This window comes from Culex pipiens, chromosome 2 (assembly GCF_016801865.2).
Source record: "Culex pipiens pallens isolate TS chromosome 2, TS_CPP_V2, whole genome shotgun sequence".
Lineage (NCBI taxonomy): Eukaryota > Metazoa > Arthropoda > Insecta > Diptera > Culicidae > Culex > Culex pipiens.
This window is the reverse complement of record NC_068938.1, coordinates 175,809,635-175,830,067: the sequence shown is the minus strand read 5'-3', so window position 1 is coordinate 175,830,067 and position 20,433 is coordinate 175,809,635. Positions and strand designations below refer to the sequence as shown.

Sequence of the window (20,433 nt, the reverse complement as noted above, 5' to 3'; positions counted from 1 at the left end):
TGCAGAGGGAGCCGAAGCTAGGGAGAAAAAAACAACCTCTTTGTTATGTATTCATGGTGTGTTTGAGGAGGTTTCTTTGTTCACAGCTGAGGCACATAGATGCGGGGGGTGAGAGATGGTGGCGGGAGAGTGAGAGAGGGACGAAGAAGAGCCGAACGCACCGGCAACCGGCATTATACCGGGTGCCGAAGCTGTGGAACCGGTCTGCACGCACAGCAAGCGCAGAGAATTGGCGAGCAGCCGAACGGAAATCGGCCACTCGCTGCGAGCCGAAGCCAGTCACGTAGCCTACTGCGACCGGTGGCCCTATACGTGCGACGAGGAAGGCTTTGGCTGTGTGCGTGCGTGGTTATAAATAGAGCGTCCGGCTGCCGGCCGGGTTAGTTAGGTTCTTTCAATTGATCAAGTAACATCGTACATGAAGAGCAGCGCCCAAAACGCGCAGAGCAAAAAGAGAGAGAGAAATCAGAGTTTTATCTGAAACTTGTCACAGAACAGCAGCAGCAGCAGAGCAAGAGAAACCTACTACTGCAGCGCAGCCAAGCAAACAAAACCCGAGGGTCGCTGTAAATGAGCAAAGTACACGCAACGTTGAGTTATTTTGTAAATTTTATCATTATTTAGTAGTAACGTAGTAGAGACTCTTAACAAATTGTCACCAAAAGTTACAAAGTGCGAGTGTGAAGACGAGCAAGAACAAACTCGTCGTCGTCGTCGAAATTCTCGAGTGCGTGAACCAAGTGAAATCGGAAAACCGAGTTTTCCACCCAGCGAGAAGAAAATCGATGCACATCAGCAGCAGCAGCAGTCAAAGTGCGTTTCGCGGAAGAAGAGTGGTTATGCGGCGGAACTAGCAGCGAGAATCGCAGCTCTTCGAGAGAATACTTAGGATTTTCAAATTTTGCACTTACAACCCACAAATCGCAAGTTGAAAATCAGTTGGAGCAACTGCAACACAACAACAACAACAAAATACAAATGAAGAGTAGATTATTTAAAACGCGAGTAAAAAAGTAATATTTAAAAATTACAAGTTAATAAAAGAAAGTGATAATCAAGTGCTGTGAATTACAAATAATAAAATTTTAATCGTAAGCTAACGTAAGCAAATAAAAAGGAGGAAGGAAAGTCGATACCCGAGTCCTTCTACACAACACAAAAAGAGAAGGTGGAAAAACGCAGTCAGAGTGAAGAAGCGAAGCATAGCGAGCGCTGAAGAAAATCGAAAGAGTTACAGAAAAAAAGTCGCTACACAACAAAGTGAAAAGCCAATCGCCAAGAGAGCATCCCTCCTCTTGTATTTATGAGTGCGAATTTTGCTGCCATCGACGATCTGGTTGAAGAGTTTCTGAAAATGGAACTCATTTCCGTTCCTCCGTATCCAGGCCAGCTGGGCTATCTAGGATCCAACAAAGTCAACGGTAAGTACACCTCTCCCAGAGGTTAAAATCTGTCCCCTCCCCTCCCCCCAACTTGACCAGTTGACCCCCTCTTCACACTCACACCGAAACTCCCAACGCTCTCCACTCTCCGGACGCGTAACGCGAAAACGCTCCGAAATCATGTTACATCATGCCGTCGCCGTCGTCCCCCTCGTCAACCCGTCCAATTTGAATACACAAGTATCAAGTTTTATTCACTGTTGCCAAGCGAACTTTCTCGAAGCGAGAGAGCGCTCGCGCTCTCTCCCTCTCACGCGCGGCGAACAAAGTAACCTTGTGCAAAAGTGTCGCACACTCCCACACACCCGAGAGAGAGCGAGCGAGCACGCGGCGAAAGAGAGAGCCAGCGAACGGGGCGAAAACATATGAGCGCACAGCTGATGAGGCCGCAGCTGTTTCGCGGCCGTGTTCTGCTCATTCGCTCTCTGGACGTCGAACGTGCAACATCTCTCGCTGGCGTTGACTGCTCGCTTGCAACAGCGAATCTCCATCCAAGCTGGCCCTGCTGGAACTGTCGTTCGCTTCGCTCGTCGGCTGCCTCCGATCGCGAATGTGTTACAGTAAATGAAACTCTTCTTTGCGCTAATCTTGTCTAGCTTCACCCTGCTTGAACTGTAGGCTTCGCCTACTGCGAACAGCTGTTTCTTGCTCACTCGCGCTCTCGTTTTCGCCGGTGCTCTCGCCGCTCGCTGGAAAATCGATACCGTTTTCGCTTTTCACCGCCCGGAAAAGCTGACGTGGAATTTTCCTTTCGATTTTTCCGCCGACCAGCTGATTGCTCTCCGCTCTCCGGGACTTCCAGCTGGTGGCCGGGCGAAAATCGATTGTCAGCCGGTTTCTGTGCGGTGCAAATCGGAATTTCGGTGCAGGTTTTCCGGCAGACGACGGCGATGCTGGCCACTTCCGGTGGATGGACGAGAACTGGCCGGACTTCCGGCGTGAGTGCGTGTGTGAAGCTTTGTGGGGTGTCTTGAGGTTGGGTTTTGTGAGCTGTGGCTAAGTTTTTCTTGTTTTTTTCTCCTCTTGTCTGTGCAGATTTCCGAACACCGTTGATGCCGATTCCGGCCAACAGTAACAAAACCGCCAACCAACGCCATCAGACGCAGCAGCAGCAGCAGTCCGGCAATCAGCAGCACCAGCAGCAGCAGGTCAGTCAGAGGAACCAACATCTGCACCACCACCACCACCATCACAACGGCGGCCATCACCATCACCACCACCACAATCAGGCCTCCCAGGAGAACTACCAGCCGCAGGAGCCGGCGACGATAGCGCTGACCGCGTCGCCCCACGAAGATGCCCTGCAAGCGCTGGCAGCCCGGCTGGAGACGGAACTCCGCACAGCCAAGCGGCGGCACCTAGTCTGCACCGAGGTGCTGCTCCCGGCCGACCTGCTTCCCCGGATAGCGGCCCAGATGTTCGAGCTGTCCGAGAAGGAACCGTGCGGCATCCGCGGCTGCACGGTCTACATCGAGTTCGAGGACGAACCGGAAAACAGCAGGTAAGCGGTGTTCCTGCGGAACCTCCCCTCCAAACCCCGCCAGCGCTCAGTGTCTAACCCAACTCTTCTCCCTCTCTCCTTACAGGCGGATCGCCACGATGAAGACCGATCCGACGACAGTGTCCACATTCGAGCTGTATCTGACCCTGCGGCAAGACCGAAGCGGCTGGACCTCGATCCTGCCACAGTTTCTCAAGTGAGTACCTTTTAACAAACCCTATCGCGTCCCCAAACCCCCCAAAACCGTCCCGAACTCGCCCTAACCTCAAAATTTCGCTCTCTCTCCCATCTTTTCTCCACTCTAGAAATCTGGCCCGTGGCAGCACGATCATGATCAGCCCGGAGTTTGCGCTGACCAAGAACAAGCTCTACCACGCGTACTCCGACTAAGTCGCGCCCGCAGTTCAAGGTAGGAAAGTGACGTTCCCCGAAAACCGTTTGAAAGTTGTGAGTGTTTGACGCCCCCCCGCCGGGGCCGACCGCAAAGGACGCTACGCACGGTTTTTGCGCTGCGTGCAGTGTTTTTGAGTATTTCGAGCGAGACAAAAAAAGTAAATATTTAACGGCAGCAGCAGCAGCGAATGTGGAGTTGAATCAACCTACAAAAAACAACCAACCCAAGTGATGTTAATGTGTAGGATTAACGCTAACAAATACAGCAAAGAGAAAAAAATTGTGTACATGTAGCCACACGCAAACGTCAAAATTTGCAAAAACGAAAATCTCTCTCATCTTTTTTAATTTTTTGTGTACTAGGAGCCAAGAGCAAGAGAGTTACGAGAAGATACAAAGTTCGTCGCCATTTGTGAGAGTTTCGCGCAGTTTTAGGGAGCGGTATTACAAATCAGCAGTGTATAGAGTTGGTCAACAACATCGATTAGAAAGCCCATCATACTGTTTCGTTTCGTTGTCGGTGTTGAGCAGAGCAAAAAAACAAGCCTTGAATTACAATTTGCATTACAAACAAAAAAAAAACGCTAAAAATTATTAAAAATCGTAATTCGTCGTAGTCGTCGTAAATGTCAGTGCAGAGAGATGCAGAGAGAGAGAATAATCAGGCAGCATAAATAGGTATGTTTTTTCAAATTGAAACGATTTTGTGATGATTTCCTAGTGATTTTCAAATTTTGCCTCCCCTGCGGGGATGCGCCCCTGGCCAGCAACTGTCAATCGCGGTGAGCATGGGCGCACTTCCAGCGGTGGGGCAATTGTTAAGTTTTTCTCTCGTGCGTGAGCAAAAACAAATCATACAAAACAAAACAAGCGCAATCGTGATCGAAATTAATTAATGGTATAAATTTTGCGGAACAAAAAACACTTTTCTGTTGATCATTTTCAGTTTTTGGCTCTAGGATTTATCAAATTGATGTTAAGAACTCGACAAATTTAAACGCAGCGAATTCCGTTCTTTTTCCTCAAGTTTACCAACCCGTTTTTAAATATTTTTTGCGAGATTTTATAATTTTTCGTTTTCGGTTGACAATGATTCGATCGTGTGTGAGGAGGAATGTTCCTACAAGTGAAATTCAAAATTTTTCGTAACGTCAAAATCAAAAACTAAATCGGGGTGGGAAAGCGGGGAAAAGAATGGAGCGAAGAAAGAGAGAAAAGCTAATAACAAAAAAGGGGAAAACGGGGTTAGGATGAGCGAAGCGAAACAAAAAACCGATAAAGCATTTGTGAGTAATCTTGAATAAGATTTTAGAAGGCTAAGCGAGAGTTAATATTTTTTTCTGACGCAGATTTTCTTGTGTCTCTCCCAACATCAAGCAAAAGCACACTTTTTTTATTTGTCTCTGTTTATAAATTATTGATTAATTACTAGCTGATAGCGAAGCGAAGAAAAGTGAGGAGGTTATCATTTGTGATATTTGCGCTATTTAAGAAGTCCAAACACTTTTGGTTCTCTTGATTTTCTGCAACAAAAATCGAGCAACACAAAACAAAAAAGAGAAAGCGAGCGGAAAACCCTTTTCCGACATATTTTCTTTTTTCTTCTGCAAACTTCTTTTTTGATCTCAGAGTTAATAATCGAGTAGTAGTAATAATAAATTATCCACAAAAAGTAAAGAAACAAAAAAAACACAGTTTAATCAATAGGAACAAACAAAGAAAAAACAGCTTTTCGATTTGCTTGCACTTGATCTCCGCGGGTGAGAAGTGAGAGAGCGTGTCTCACACAGACAAAAACAGTTACACACACACTCACAGAAATATCAAAGATTTATTCATCAAGTTTGAAGTTGTGGAGCGAAAATCCACACACACAAAATATCAATTATCAGAAATCTCCTCTCCTACTGTAAAACCTTTCAAACCAATCAAATACACACACACACACACAAACGCAAACCGATAAAAAATCTAATGGTTTTTCAATCACTCACACAACCAGCCGATCTTTTATTATTATTACTATTACACTCTCATTGTTTGTTACAGTAAAATGTATTGGATATATATATAAACGATATGTGTCTGTAGTAGTTATCAACAAATTATTAATCAGTAACGTGTAAAGTAAACCAACAAAAAACATAAAAATTTGCAAAATACTTCACACAAAATGTTTAAAAACAGAAAATATCTCCATCAGTGTATAATTTGACAAACGAAAAATAACATCTCTCAAATAATGTTTTCATTTTTACTTTTAAAATGCGCAATTGTTTAACTCACAGTTGCAAAAACAAACATAAACTATACAAAATACAAAAAAAAAGAATCGAGTGCGGCTGGCTCCAAACTTGCCGTGAAAAACTCACGAAAAACTTCCCACAGTGGCGTCTCCCGCAACGGTCAAAATCCGGACGGCAAAAGTCAGTCTATCAACTTGGAAAAATTGCCCCTGAAAAAAAGCGGGGAAAAAGTTTCCACCATTTCGAAAACCGCGTAAAAACAAAAAAACTTGATCAGTTGAACCGCCCAACCGCCTTTCAAAATTTGGTTGCGTGAAGTGACGTTTTGACGTTTCTAGTTGACCGAAAATTTAGCGATCCCACTGTGGCGAAAAATTGTGGTGAAATTTTCGCCGGCGAGCCGAAACGTCAGCGCCCACTCGATTCCACGAGCTGTCCCACCATTGTGATTTTTAAGTATAAGTTTGTAGGCCGATCGTAACGAATTAACTGCTATTTGGGGGTCGCATTGTTGTCGTCTTTTGAGCGCGCACTTGAGCTGCGCCAAAGTCGGCTGGCAAGCAACAACAGAAAAACTGGGGAAGAATCAAGCAGTGGAGTAAAACACGGAAATTTGAAACAATAATATGATAAACGGAAAATAAAATGTGGAGAGTCGTGATTAGGACGTAAGGCAAAAACATATTTAAAGAAACAAAAAAAATGAAAAACAAAAAAAATCCACTCTCTACATGAGAAAAATTATTACAGAAAAAGTGGAAAAATGAAATGTTTGATACAAAAAAATATTGTGTGTGTGTTTTTCTATATTTATATAATATATATCATTAAAAAAAACAAAAAATAAATTAAAATACTAGGATTTTCAAATTTCAGAATAACTAAACAAACAAATTTTTAACAAAAGCAAACCCACACAAAAAACTCCTGTAACATTTCGTTTTTTCTCTCTCCCCAAAAAATAACTCATTGAAACCAATCAATCAGTCCGTACTAGGCGACAAAACCAACAACACGAGTCAATTTTTACTTTCTAATTTATTACTCCCTCATCTTCCCTCCTCTTTCCGGATACACCAACCGATACGAATATGAAAACAAACAAACAAACAAACAAACAAAATCTTAGTTCGGTAGTTTGACAACGAAATTTTTCACCACAAATCCCTTTGGATCAACGCAAAAGGGTTTCCGGAGCGGCGACGCTCTCTCGCTCCCTTTTCATTTGCGCTCTCGGGTGCGAAACGACAGAAAGAGAGCCAGAGAGTGCGCGGCTCCGCTTTACGAACAAAAAAATCTCGTTCTACACAAATTTCTCAAAAAATGTGATACGATCTTAGTTGAACAAAAGAGTAAAATGAACCACGAATAAATGACGAAATTTGAAATTTAGCAAGAGAAAAATTAAAGAAGCAAAATCCATATCCCAAAACGTGCAGCAGTGGAATGATGAACAGAATACAAAACATAAACATTTAACAAACAAAAATATTAAACTCAAGCAAAACAAACCACACTATTGCAAAAAAAAGAACAAAACGTAAAAATACTATATGTATGTATTAGTAGTTTTTCGTATACTTATCAAAGGAAAGCAAAACAAAAAATAGAAACAAAAATCATTACAATATCATAAACATAAACAAAACAACAAACAAAAAAATCCACAAAATACTATTTTTCGTTTCGTTTTGAACATTTTTTGAGCGCGTCCGCCGTCGCATTTTTGAAGCCAGTGCGCGGGGGTGGACCGCTCTGACAAAAAAAAACTGTTTTTAATTTCCCTTGTATTAGTAGTACTAGCGGAAGAGACAAGCACAACGTGATCAAGTAATGTTAAAGAAGAAAATGAGGACTACAACCTTACAAAAAAAAACAAGCTAAATGTGTATATGTGTACCAATGCATACATATTCAGAAAAAAAGTAAAATAAAAACAAACAAATCTTTGTAGACTGTTAAGGATCTAATCTCGTTCATATCCAGCAGCAAACAATTCAAACAACACAGAGAAATACAAACACTCACCCACACACACATGGTAGGATGCTTCTTATAATTGATTGGTTTCACCACTTATGTCCAATCACCAAACACTCTCACACGCTTTTTCCTGGAACGCTGTGTGCGTGAGAGCGTGCGCGGGCGTGAGAGAGAACAATAGCAAGTGCCGCTTCTGTGTGTGCGTGAAAGAAGGTGTTGCTCGGTGCGTTGCGCTCGTTGCCGAAATAAAAACAACAACAAAAAAAACATGCGAACCGATCGTGTACAAATGTAATGGATAATAATTGTTAATTTTTATTAGCTAGGATTAGTAGGATTTACTAAGTGTAGACAGCGAAGGTGGCGATTTTTAATTGCGAGCGAATCAAGAAGTGGGAGCGACAAGTACTCTAGGCTATCGAAATACACACACAACCCCCCCTTCCCCCTTTACAATTACGATTACGAAACTCAATACACACCTACCCATACATTCATGCGGAAATCGAGAGCTTCAATTTTGAAGGTAATTTCACGCAGAAAGGTTAAGTTTTGTTTTTGATTTCGAAAAACGAGAATATGCGAGAGCGAATTTCATCATTTATTTTGATATAAGTGTGATCTTAAGCGTAGTGTTTTTTTTGTGTCACTTTTTTTAATCTATTTTTATTTTTTTCTTACAAATTCCGAATACAACAAAAAAACACACAAGTCATAGTCATTTGTTTTTATTTTTACTCTGTTATTTAGTCAGTTCATTTTTTGTTTTTTATACCCTATTTAAATTTAAGTCGAATCAGCATACAAGATTTTTTCTCTCAAATAGGAAGAAAAAACTCTAATCGTGATATTTGTGATTAATAAGAGCGCGAGCGCAAGCCCGAGCAAAAAACAACCAGAACTCAGCCGAGCTGAACACGCACGAACAAAAGATCGGAAACCCGAGCGGCGCGACGCGCCTGCACGCGTTCACACACGCACACTTTGATCGGGAAAGCCAAGATAAAGAACACGTTTTGTTGCTTTTGTTCTTTTTAAAAATGCCAGCTAAAAAACTCAACTTGTTAGTTGGCACAAAAATAATCAGTATTTCAGTTCGCAGTTCGTTTGCTCGTTTGCTTCCTGTCGAAAGCGGGAGGCAAAGAGCAACCCATTCAGTACATGTTGTGTTTAAGTGCGAAGCGATTTAGTTTTATGAAATCGAAGCCACGCCCTGGGGCGTGGCCTAAAACGCCAGATTTTGCCCTTTCGGAGCGAAAGGGTTACGAGACAAATTCGAGCCAAATTTTCATTCCAAGTTTTATTGCCAATGAAACTTTACTGAATTTGGTTAAAACAACTAGCGCAGTGTAGGGTTTTTCACCCGAGGCTCTCAAGGCATTGACTAGATTTTTTGATGCGGGGTGGAGTCAGCATTTCGAAAGGCTACTTAACCACGGGTGGGCTCCTCCCCCCTTAGAGCTGGTCTATGCTTCCGATTTGACACTTTGTTTTCTCAGTTGACATCTTTTGAGAAAGTAAAAGAGAGCGCAAGGGGAAAACCATGAATGGAACAAACACAGAGACACATACACACACGCAACAAACGAAAACGAAAAGCGAGTTTTTGTTCTTAGGTTAGGTTTTTTGAATTAACTAGGTATCTATACATTTAATAAAAGAGAAACGAGCAGAAGAAAAAGAAAATCAGTTTTTTTGTTTTTTGGTTGAGAAGACGAGTTGATGGAAGAAGAAAAATAATTTGCGAAAAGAAGAAGAGAACATTTGTAATGGAAAGAAAGAAAAAAATACAAAACAAAATATTAAGTGATAGTATCTAAAAGTGATAATAATTAAGAAAGAAGAAAAGTAAGAATTACAATTATAATCCAGCAAAAAGAAATACAAATAATTATTAATTCTAATGAAAAAAACACATTAATTATTATATCATTTGTAACAACAGCAGAGGAAAGATGAAGAGAGAAAAAAACAGTAAGACAACCCAATGGCAACAGTAAAAATAGGAATCCACCGTTTTTAAAAGTAATATTTTCTCTTTCTGTGGACATAATGAATGCAAAAACACAAATGTATTATGAAGAAAAACAGAAGAAAAGAACAATGAAGAAATACCGAGAGCAAAAAAAAACACAATAAAAGAAAAATAAAAAATCTCAAAAAATGAAAAAATAAAAACCAAATCTTTTATTTCCCATTGTCCGCCTTACTTGCCCTGTCCTCTTTCGTCGCTCCTTCGTCGCCAGCACACGCACTCTCTCTATCTCGTGTCTTCGTTTCTCTTTTGTGCTCTTTCGTTCGCTTCGGTCGTGATCGTGTCGTCGTCGCGTGTGTGTGTTCGCTCCACTCGGCCGGCGTTCGAAGCGTTCTAGTCAATCCGAAATTAATTATCCCGCACTGTAAAAGAGAGTGTCGCTCGCAATTTGTGCTGATGTTGTAAAAAGGGCCGAAGGACAGCAAGGCGAAAAATCATTTTCATTCGTGTTGTCGCACAGAAAGAGACGATCTTACTTCACTCGCATACACACGAAGTAAACGATACAAATGATATACAAATTTATACAAACAAAAGAAATACACAAACACACTCACGTACAGAATCAATCATTAATGTATGTGAATGTTAGCGATTTGCGATTACGTACGTTGATTTCATCCTCACACTACATGTCAAAACAAATCAAACTAATAAAACAAACAAACACACAAATTTAGCTTGTAAGTTTGAAGAAACAAACAAAAAAAATACCTAACTTCTAACCCCTAATCGCTACCTAATTGTGAAGCAAAGCAAGCAACAATGAGAACTGAAAAAGTTTCTGCTAAGCAAGCGCCATGTGAAATCTAATTGTCGATATCGAAGCAAGCTTCGAACCCATGAAATGATGATACAAATTACGTATAGCTCGTAAGATTCGAACACAACACTCGAAAATACTAAGCGAAGGACAAAAAACCTGATGATGATTACAAATTATTGTGTTTACTCTGAGTTTACTTAAGCGTGCAGCACACGCTATATCCCCAATTAGTCATTACGAATGTTTTTTGTGAGAACGATTTTTTTAAAAGAAACAAAACAAAACGACAAAACAAAAATACAAAAAATAAAATTCTATGAATTTATACACACAAAAAAAGGTGAACAAAAATACAAATTTTTTAACGAAAAAAAAAACACACCCTCTTTGACATCCCTCAATCAATCCGAACATCCCTCGATCTCGATCGGCTGATCTCTGAAACAAGCAAGGTCTCATCGGCGATTCTCGTTTTTTTTCTGCATCATCAACCACGAAACAACAGAGAGTCGATTGTTGTGTTGGTGCGGTTTCGCTCGGACAGGCTCTCCTCATTTTTTTCTGCATAGCGCAGCAAACCGTGGTGCGTGCGTGCACAAACCGAGCGCGATCGCGAGTTTCTTTCGCGAAATTTCTACGGACGCTGGCAGTAGGCCATGTGGTCGGTTTTGGTGTTTTTTTCATTTTTCATCTTTTGGTTGACGGTGTTCGTGGCCTGCTGCTGGGCGGTGATCGGTTCCGGTTCCGATTTGGTTTGTTGTTTTTTTTTTTTTTTCGGTGGTCGAGTGAGTGACGAGCGATCGGTAACGAGTTTTTAATTGTTCGCACGTGGGAATGTCACGAAAATATCGCGGGTGTTTTTTTGGAAATGAACGAAAGGAGGACAGCATGATAAAAGAGATAAATGTTTTTGGATTTGCAAAACAGAACACAAAAGTACTATTGGTTGCTAAGATTTTTTTTATCGATTATGAAAGCAAAACAAAGTCAGCTAGCACTAACAAAGATCTAAAAAGTTTTTCCCATACCGGGAATCGAACCCGGGCCTTCTGGGTGAAAGCCAGATATCCTAGCCACTAGACCATATGGGATGTTGTGAAACTGATACACGTTCTGATTATTTATTCACTTATAACATAATTTAAAAAAAAAATCCGTGGTAATAAACAAAAAAAATGTATATTTTTTCAAATTAGGATGTTATTTTTTCATAAATTTTAGTTTCAGCGGTTGTCAGCGGTTGAGCTGTGATATTAGAATAAGTAACGCCTCCTTTCCTATCCCACATCTATTAGCTATTTCGAAGGTTATTTTTGCATTTTTTTTCCTTTTCTGTCCAATTCGTTCTCCTTAGTAAGAGTAAACTCTCTCCCCATTAAGAACAAATCAGCTGTTGAAAGGTAGTCCATATCTCAGCTCAGGATAACAACTGCACCAATGTATTTGTTAAAGCAACCAAATAAATGAAATGAAGTGAAAATGAAAATAAATTTTAGTTTTTAACTCATTTTGAAGCATGTACTCTATCTTGTGACACGTCCTATCTTTTGGCAACAAATGGAGCCTAACATTTCAAAAGGGCACATAACTTTTGTAAACAACAGTGTATCCCTTTCACTCAAATGACAGTTTTCATAAGGTGTGAAAGGGACACACTCTTGTTTGAAAAAGTTATTTGCCCTTTTGAAATGGCAAGCACGAAATGTGTCACAAGATAGCTCACAATAGACTATTCAGAAATGTTTTTTATTATCTTTTTCTGTATCAATTATCGTTTTATTATTTGTTTTGTCGATGTATACTTACTAGGTATGTATGATGCTTATTATTTAAATGATCCATTTTGTTTTCATAATTGTAAATAGTTACTTTTGGGACCATGATGCCAGGTCTCAATTTAATAACTAAAACATGCTTTTGTTAAACTTGAGTAAATTTTTGAATATTTTACTTTTATCATCCTTTCATTTGAGAGCTAGTTTATTATTTAAAAAAATGTTGGGCCCGATGTTTTATTGGCATCCTACAACCTTGGTAATTGCTTCCTTAACAACCTAAGTAATGTAGAAAGGCCATTAGCAGTAGGATAATTATACTAACCCTCTTTCAATAAGGAGAAAGTTGCATCAATTTTTATTTTAAAACTCATGAGATTTAGTCCTAATGAATTTTAATTGTTTCTGTTGTTATCATCACTGTCAAATGATTTATGTCAGTGATCTTATTTTAAATATAAAAAAAAATCAGTGAAAACAATTCAAAATCTTGCTTTACAAGGCTCTGCATTCCTCTTAAGTATACAATATTTTTATCCAAATAGCAAAAACCAGCTATAAAATTATGTATAAACTTTACTTCAGTACTCGGAACATAAAATGGACTAGTAAAATCTTACAGCTTTATCTCATGATTAATCCTAGCATCATTTTCATAGAAATATTCTGAATCCAGCCTCAACATATAAATAAATATCATTATTCTAAATTCTCAAAATTAATAACTTACCAGAAAGGTCTTTCATTTACACAGTATTTTTTTTTTTTTTTGTTAGGAAGGTTGAATATTATCTATTTTATGATGAAATTTCTTCTGAAGTGGTATGTGGTAAAATGAGTCACAATCACACATTTTTTTCTGACATCAACTCACACGAAATTGGGAAAAGTTGCCCCGACCCCTCTTCGATTTGTGTAAAATTTTGTCTTAAGGGGTAACTTTTGTCCCTAATCACGAATCCGAGATTTGTTTTTAGATATCTCGTGACGGAGGGGTGGTACGACCCCTTTTATTTTTGAACATGCAAAAAGAAGTGTTTTACAATAATTTGCAGCCTGAAACGGTTTTTTAGAGTGTAACAATGTTCTACAAAGTTGTAGAGCAGGAACCACGGAGGAGGAAGCCGGGGAGGTGCTCTACAGTTCGGCTGAGCTGTGGGGCATTTTCTCCAAATACATCGGCAGGTTCAAGACCTGCAAGACCCGCTTGGACCAAGTAACCCTCGTCAGTTACATGATTTAGTATGGATTGTAAGGAGCTTTTTATTGTTATTATTATTAATTAGATTTTAAACTGATCCTCGGTCCTGACTTGGTCGTAGCACCTAAAAGGACCTAATAAAAATAAGTTATGAATAAAAAAAAGTTGTAGAGCAGATAATTACAAAAAAATTATAGATAAACACAAGGGGTTTGCTTATAAACATCACGAGTAATCGCGATTTTACAAAACAAAGTTTTGAAAGTGGTACTTTTTGCGTTTCTCTTTATTTCGTCGTCCGTGTCCGTCGTGGGTGACCATGAAAGGCCATGATCGACGACGACCAACTTTTTCAAAACTTTTTTTTCGTAAAATCGTTACAGATCTAAATGTTAGTACTAGAAACATTATATTCCTTTTGGACAAAAGTCGTTGGACAGCGACTATCAACTCCGGTCTTTAGGGCCTCAAGTGCTTCAAACAGACCTGTAAGCCCTACATCAGCGAACCGATCTTCAACATCGTGCCCGTACGCACGCGTAGCTCTACACACACTTGATGGCCTCCCTGCAGAGGTTCTTCTGTGTGTCAACCTGCCTGCCTACCTCCAAGCCCTCCTCAGCGTTGCCCTTCAGCAACAACTCGATCGATTCTAGAACAACCACCAATCCAACCCAGCCAGCTACTACATCAATCTTCATGTACTTCCTAAGCCCGATTTGTGTGCGAGTGAGTCTCTCAACGGTGTGTGCAATGGCACGAAAGTATATCTGCTTTGACAAGTAACGAGATGGCTTGAGGGCATCCAGCAAAGCTATATAGCTTCTCGAGTGTGTGTACTTAGTGTGGGGTACACGGTAAATTTGAGTAGGTATAAAATCCGTTTAAATTGATGATTTTCTTGAAGTTTTAAATTAATTTGAACTCAACTGGCCTGAAAATTTTCAAGTTTTAAGCGAATTTTGCCAACATTTTTTCAGTGTTTATCGAACCCAACTCGAACCAAACCCAGTTCGTGTATATCGGTCCGGTACGGGGCCACACTTTCGAAACCGGTTATGGAAACCTAGAATCAGGTATAATGTCTAATAAAGTCAGCCTGTGTGCTCTCTGGCACTGTGTACGCTTCCACCAACTTCGCTGAACCTCCCCCGTACACCGAACATTATCATCTCTGGGCTTAAGAGTTCTCTCCAGCATCAGCAGCAGCAAGCTCGTAAGCAGATTACTGTTAGCCACCGACAGCGAAGTTAAACACAGAAAACCCATTTTTGATTCCTTCGCAACTTTTGCAGCTCTTCGCGGTGGCATGATCGTGCATGTCCAAACCAGTAGCAAACAAGTTCACGGGGAGAGAAAACAAGAAATCGCGTTGCACACCAGAGGCAAAGGAACGACTGCAAAAAGGTGCAGCCGCTAAAACTTACGTGAGCAAAATTAATCTTACTAGATTTTTGCTCCCCTCGCTGGATGGTTTGGATTTGGTTGATTTCGAACTTGGCGAGGGGAGTTGATGTACGGGGTTGTTTGACTTAATTACTTCAAACCTCAAAGTTTGATAGAAAAGACGATTATCATGTAATAAAGAAAAAACTAGACGGGAAAAGCAATCCAGCTCAATTAACTAGGGTAGCGTGGCCGAGCGGTCTAAGGCGCTGGTTTAAGGCACCAGTCACTTCGGTGGCGTGGGTTCGAATCCCACCGCTGCCATGATTTTTTTTGTAGCAGCATTAAACAATCTTTAAACTTAAAAAAAATAGACCAGCTATAATCATCGGAATCTCGGAACAAGAATTACTTTTGTCTAATTTTTCGGAGCATCTGTCGAAAATAATTTGGATTCTGGAATGATTGGAAAATACGAGGGTTCCGATGCTTAACATTTATTTTTTAAAACAAAGAAAAACGTTGAAGAACCGTCAAACTTATTAACGGACAGATACCCAACATATTTATTAGTATTTTCTACTAAGGGTTTTTTTAAAAACAAATTTGCAGTGTATCTTTCTACTTGCGTAATGTACATAACATTTTTAAGTGATCTCTTAAATATAAAAATTCAAACTCTATAGCTATGGTAACAGAATTTTTAACATGTTGCAATTTAATTTCTATAAAATTTCATTTAAAAAAAAGGAAAAGGTCAAAAATAGACATTTTGCTATTTTTAACACAAACGGACATCATTTGATCTACATGAGAAAAAAAAAGTCTAAGTCGGAGGATTGAAGATAAACGAGTGCTTTTAATTTCAATTGATAAGGTGTCAAAAATTGAAATATACCATTTGCTTGATTTAAACAATGAAAAGGGGGTGTTTAAATCGAGAATCATTAAAAAAAGAATTTACTTGACTTAAATTGAGAATATGATTTAAATTTTGAATCGATGGGATTTCGTTATTTCTCAGAGAATTTTCAAAATGTATCAATCGTATTTTGTTTAGTTTTGTTATCGAGACATTTAAGCATGGTCTTGAAACTTCTGGGATGTTCTAGTCCAGCGGTTCTCATCATTTTCTTGGCCAGGTACCCCTTTTCGTTATGCTCAAAATGCTGGTACCCCTTAGTATTGAAACATGATTTTCTATTTCTGAAAGTTTTTTTTAAACATTCTAAATTTTATAATGTTTATTATAAGAAATTTTATGTTTGAAAAAATCGTAAAAATTTGTTTCAATGTTCTATTACCATAAACCTGGGTGACATTGATAAAATGTAGATTAAAATATTTTTGAACCGGTAAGGCTTGTTCCTAGAGTGGATCGAAAACATGTTTGAGAGTCCTTTTAATAAAATCAGTTTTTTCCAATGGCTCTTTATAAAAATTTGCGTTAAAATCTGTTATTGAAAAAAACGGGCTTATACAGTTTCCACTTATTTCTTTAAAAATTCAGATTCAAAGTGTTTAAATTTAGTAAGAATGTGATTAATGTTTCATTTGAAAATCCTTAATAAAATCATTGTTTTAAGTTTATATGCTTTGGTAAAAAATTATCAAAAAGATGTTTAATTAAAAAACAGTTTTAATTGTTTTCAAGACAAACTTTCAAGCAGTTTTTCAAAAAACTTCATTTAATGAGAAAAAAATTTCAACAGTCGATTTTTTGGCATTACCATGTTTTTTCTTGATAAAATGATTTTTTAATAGTTAAATGAAATACATTTTGAAAGAGTTTCAAAACCTTTTTTGATATCACATTTATTTGTCATCAATAAGTACGTGTGATGTTTAGATAAACTGCTCCGTTTTTTTTAAATTAAGAAAAAGCGTGGAAAAAAATAATATTTGAGAAATACCTCCACATTTTTTTTAGGCAGTTTTGATTTATTCTTTCATTGCAGAGGTACAGGCCACGACTTATGGCAAAAAAGCATTAATTGTATTATCTGTTTTTTTTAAGATTCTGTTTTCAAAATGTTGAGAATGTCTTTAACAAAAATATGAGAAAATTTCACTATATCGTTTTTTACGTAACATCAAAAATAAGATCCACAATTTCCAAGATATCAAAAATTAAAAAATGAGAATAAATGACTAACACTTAAATAATCATGCTCCGTATTTTTTTTTTTGCAAATTTATATTTTAGCAACGAAAGGTCGGATAAACAATGTTCCAAACAGGAAGCATTTGAAACTTTTACCAAACTTTAAACAAATTATAAACAAAAAAGGCAAACTTGATCATAATTAGCATTTATGCCAAAGATTGGTGATCAGAAAATCGCATCTCAAAATGCAGACAAATGTTCGAAAATTTTCATAAAACTTTTGTTTGAACAGTCCCCAGTTTATATGCAGTCAGCAAAAGCTTAATTAGGCATTATAAATCGATAGTTAATGTTTTTTACAAGTCAAAAATGCAATTAAAAATCGATTTTCAAAAATGGCGAAAATTAAATACTTGGTTGAAAAAATATTCTTGGTCCAAATCTTTTTGTTTTTATTTTCAGGTATTGTTTAGAATGTTTTCAAATTTCCTCCATTACAGGGATTGTTTCAAGTACCCCCTGAGACCTTTTGTAGTACCCCCAGGGGTACGTTTACCCTAAGTTGAGATCCACTGATTTAGAATATAATAATAATTATGATCGACTATCGTCGATTTGAAAGTTACCATCGTGCTGAAAAAAAGCCTTTTGTAAAATTTTAGAACATTTGTTTTCAGAAAAAAAAGTTTTGCATGATGAAATTTATTAATTTAAATGAATAAAAATAGATTATTTATGGTCCAAAATACCAAAGATTAAATTTCGCGTGAATAATTGAATATTCTATTTAAACATTTTTTTTTGTCAAAACATTTAGTAGCTCAGACGTAAATAGTCGCAGATATTAAAATCATTGAAACATATAGAAAATTCTAAAAAACAAGATATGATTAAATGTCAAAGGAAATACAGCCAATCCGTTGGTTAAAAAAAACTAAAATGTAGTAAAAATTTCTTTCCCTACCCAATATTTTTAATAGTTCATTTTCAAATTTTGAAAAGTTGAAAAAATGATTGGTTGATTTCATTTCGTATTACAAAGAAAAAACATTAAATATTTTTTTTTTCATAACAACATTTCTTGTTACATGAAACTTATGGCTTGATGACATTTTCCAACCATTAAGGGTCGAGTGGTGCATCTGATTCGTGGTTGTTTCCTCTTTTCGACCTGGGTCGTATGCTAGTTTGCTGAGCCATCGAGCCCATTTTGGACTCTCGATGTCTACTGTGGCCAAACTGTTTTTTTCTTCTTCTCTTTTTTCGTTTGCTCATTTTCTTGTGTAACATATCAAATTGTCGAATTTAAAATTCAGTATTTTCAAATGATTTAAATACTTTTTGTGCTCTGTTATTTACATTAAGAACTTGAGGTGGTTACACAAAAAGTATTTTCAAAGTCGTCTTCTTCTAATTTTCTGGAGTGTAAAAATACTGAAAATACCAAATTTCATTAATATTGTCATTTTTTTTTATGATTCTTAAATCGTCCCTTGTCAAATCTTACACAAGTTTTCATCCGTTCGCTCACGAAAGCCTGTGCCTCTATGGGCAGGTTGGGACGAAGAGGTAACCCCACTGCAGGCCCTCGATCCCCCGACAGCACGGGGGAGGCCATAATTTTAGTACCAAAGAGGCAAAAAAGAAAAAAATAAGCTCCAGCTCCACAGGAAAATGAGGCACAGTCGAAGAGTTGATCGAGAATACGAGATAGAGGCTTCGAAGAGTCACTCTCTGGTGGTGCTACGAGGGAAAATCTCAGTGAAAATGTTTAATTTATTAGAAGAAAAATAAAAAAAATTAAAAAGTAATTTTAAATAAAATTTTGATCTGCCTGAAAGTGTAATTTTTTATAAGAACTAATTGGTTTAGTTTATTTTTCAGCTGTTTTTTTTTCTGAGATCACGATGATGATGATGATGATGACAGGGGGAAGCATGATTGGGGTAAACACATGGGGGCATATGTTGGTGGACTCCACAGGGGGTGGTGGAGGAAGAGGAGCCAGGTAAATACATAAATTGTAAAACGATCCAAAGCCCCGGGGGCGAAAGTGGAGCCCGATTTGGAGAGGAGATTTCGTGAGTCCATCTTTGTTGTTGTTGTTGCTGCTGGGGTCTCGAATCGTGTTGGAACAAGTCAGCAGCAGGGCCAGGCCAGGCCAAAACTGCTCCGGGGGACACACTCGGTGGAGATTTGTGGGATGCTCCCTCTCGCCTTGCCCGGCCCGGCTCCGAGGTTCGAAAGTGGTTTGGAGTTGTTGTTGTCGATGATGTTGTTGTGGACGAGAAACGAGAAGTGGAGCAGAGGGTGCAAAAACTGGTTTTTGTGTATATGAATTAAATTAAAATTAAGTTTACGATTTGCGAGATCCATCAAAGTTCTGCCAAAATAGTATACAATGTTGTCGGATGAGTAATGACTTGATGGAAAGATTTTAACATCCTTAATTTTAAATATAACTCTTCACAATAATTTATAGATTCAGCACTGGTTGAACCAATTTAGAATGTAAATGCATTAATGATGTTTTTTTTTTTAAAATAAAAACACATCAATTTAAATATCAATATTTAAATATATTGCTTGTATAATAGTTCAAACTTACACACCCTCTCAGTTTAGGCTTAGTCTCCGCTCGGCCTCACTGCCGGTTTTACGTACAGTCTTACTAAAAAAGAATCCCCGGTTGGTAATTTTCCGTTCTCCGTTTCTTCTAACTTCTAAGTGCTCGCAGCAGACCGTATTCGATTCTAGCCCACTGCCGTCAAACACCCTGTTGCTACTCCTCAGCGTCTTCTCTATTCGTACAAAAACCGTCAACGCAACGCACTGGCGCTGGCTGCTCTTTCGTTTCATGAATATTCAAATCGCTTTTCTGTATATTCATAAAATTTAAAACCAGTATTCACGGTGCGCCGGAGCTCAGGCTTTAAGAAAGGTAAATATCGAGACCCGCGATGGATGGACGCACCTTAACAAATCTCCAGCCTAGCTGTGAGTGTTCCGTGGGGGAGAGGTACGGCCCCCAGGAAAGTTTTAGCCGAATCACGACCACTCGCTAGAGTGTAGTGCGATTTGGACACGATAGCGAACGTGCCCGGGTGACCCCCGGGAGGTGACGAGTGAAAAAGGGAACGATTCCCTTGGTGGGACTTCTCTTCCCAGGTGGAACAACAGCGAAAAATGGCACTGATCTTGGGCAGCACTTTGATCAAAATTCATGTTCTTCAGAATTAAGGTGGCGTTGGACGATATAAATTATACTTCATTTACATTAATTTCACAAAATTACTTCTACCCTACACGTGTACTTTTCGGTAACAATTTAGACAATTTAGAAGTCATTGCTGCTTCACTAAATTTTCGAACTTTTTGAGGCACATTTGATTAGGATCAGAAATCCATTCAGGACCTTCAAGAAGGATAAAACCGCATACGCTGATTAATTTTGGTTCCAACGAGTCCACAACATTGAAGATCTGACAACCCTGTCTCAAGTTATGACCACTTAAGTGATATTTACGTACTTTTGAAGCCGGGTCTCACTTAAATGTTTCTAAACTATTTCCGAATCCATCATATCCTACCCATCGTT

General features: G+C 38.6%; 1 protein-coding gene and 2 non-coding genes across 4 annotated transcripts; 2 read left to right on the top strand and 1 right to left on the bottom strand.

The window, feature by feature from the left end:
- Positions 1 to 383: 383 nt before the first annotated feature.
- On the top strand, positions 384 to 7,538 carry LOC120420548 (protein charybde-like). 2 transcript variants are annotated; one of them, XM_039583617.2, is made up of 4 exons: positions 384 to 1,421; positions 2,478 to 2,943; positions 3,029 to 3,139; positions 3,249 to 7,538. In XM_039583617.2, exons 1-4 carry the CDS (start codon positions 1,304 to 1,306, stop codon positions 3,331 to 3,333), a joined length of 780 nt encoding a protein of 259 aa, XP_039439551.1. In that variant the 5' UTR covers positions 384 to 1,303; the 3' UTR covers positions 3,334 to 7,538. The 2 variants fall into 2 exon arrangements, with proteins under 2 accessions (XP_039439551.1, XP_039439552.1); XM_039583618.2 differs by lacking the exon at positions 384 to 1,421 and adding an exon at positions 1,816 to 2,002.
- Positions 7,539 to 11,385: 3,847 nt separating this feature from the next.
- On the bottom strand, positions 11,386 to 11,457 carry Trnae-uuc (transfer RNA glutamic acid (anticodon UUC)). Its single transcript has one exon. It is a non-coding gene; the product is annotated as a tRNA-Glu (tRNA).
- Positions 11,458 to 14,970: 3,513 nt separating this feature from the next.
- Trnal-aag (transfer RNA leucine (anticodon AAG)) lies at positions 14,971 to 15,052 on the top strand. The gene has a single exon. It is a non-coding gene; the product is annotated as a tRNA-Leu (tRNA).
- The last annotated feature ends 5,381 nt before the right edge of the window (positions 15,053 to 20,433 follow it).

Excerpts from the sequence above, each read along its gene's own strand:
- LOC120420548 (XM_039583617.2), top strand. The coding sequence starts at position 1,304 with ATGAGTGCGAATTTTGCTGCCATCGACGATCTGGTTGAAGAGTTTCTG. Across the intron at positions 1,422-2,477 it reads AGGATCCAACAAAGTCAACG|ATTTCCGAACACCGTTGATG; the intron begins GTAAGTACACCT and ends TTGTCTGTGCAG. Across the intron at positions 2,944-3,028 it reads GACGAACCGGAAAACAGCAG|GCGGATCGCCACGATGAAGA; the intron begins GTAAGCGGTGTT and ends CTCTCCTTACAG.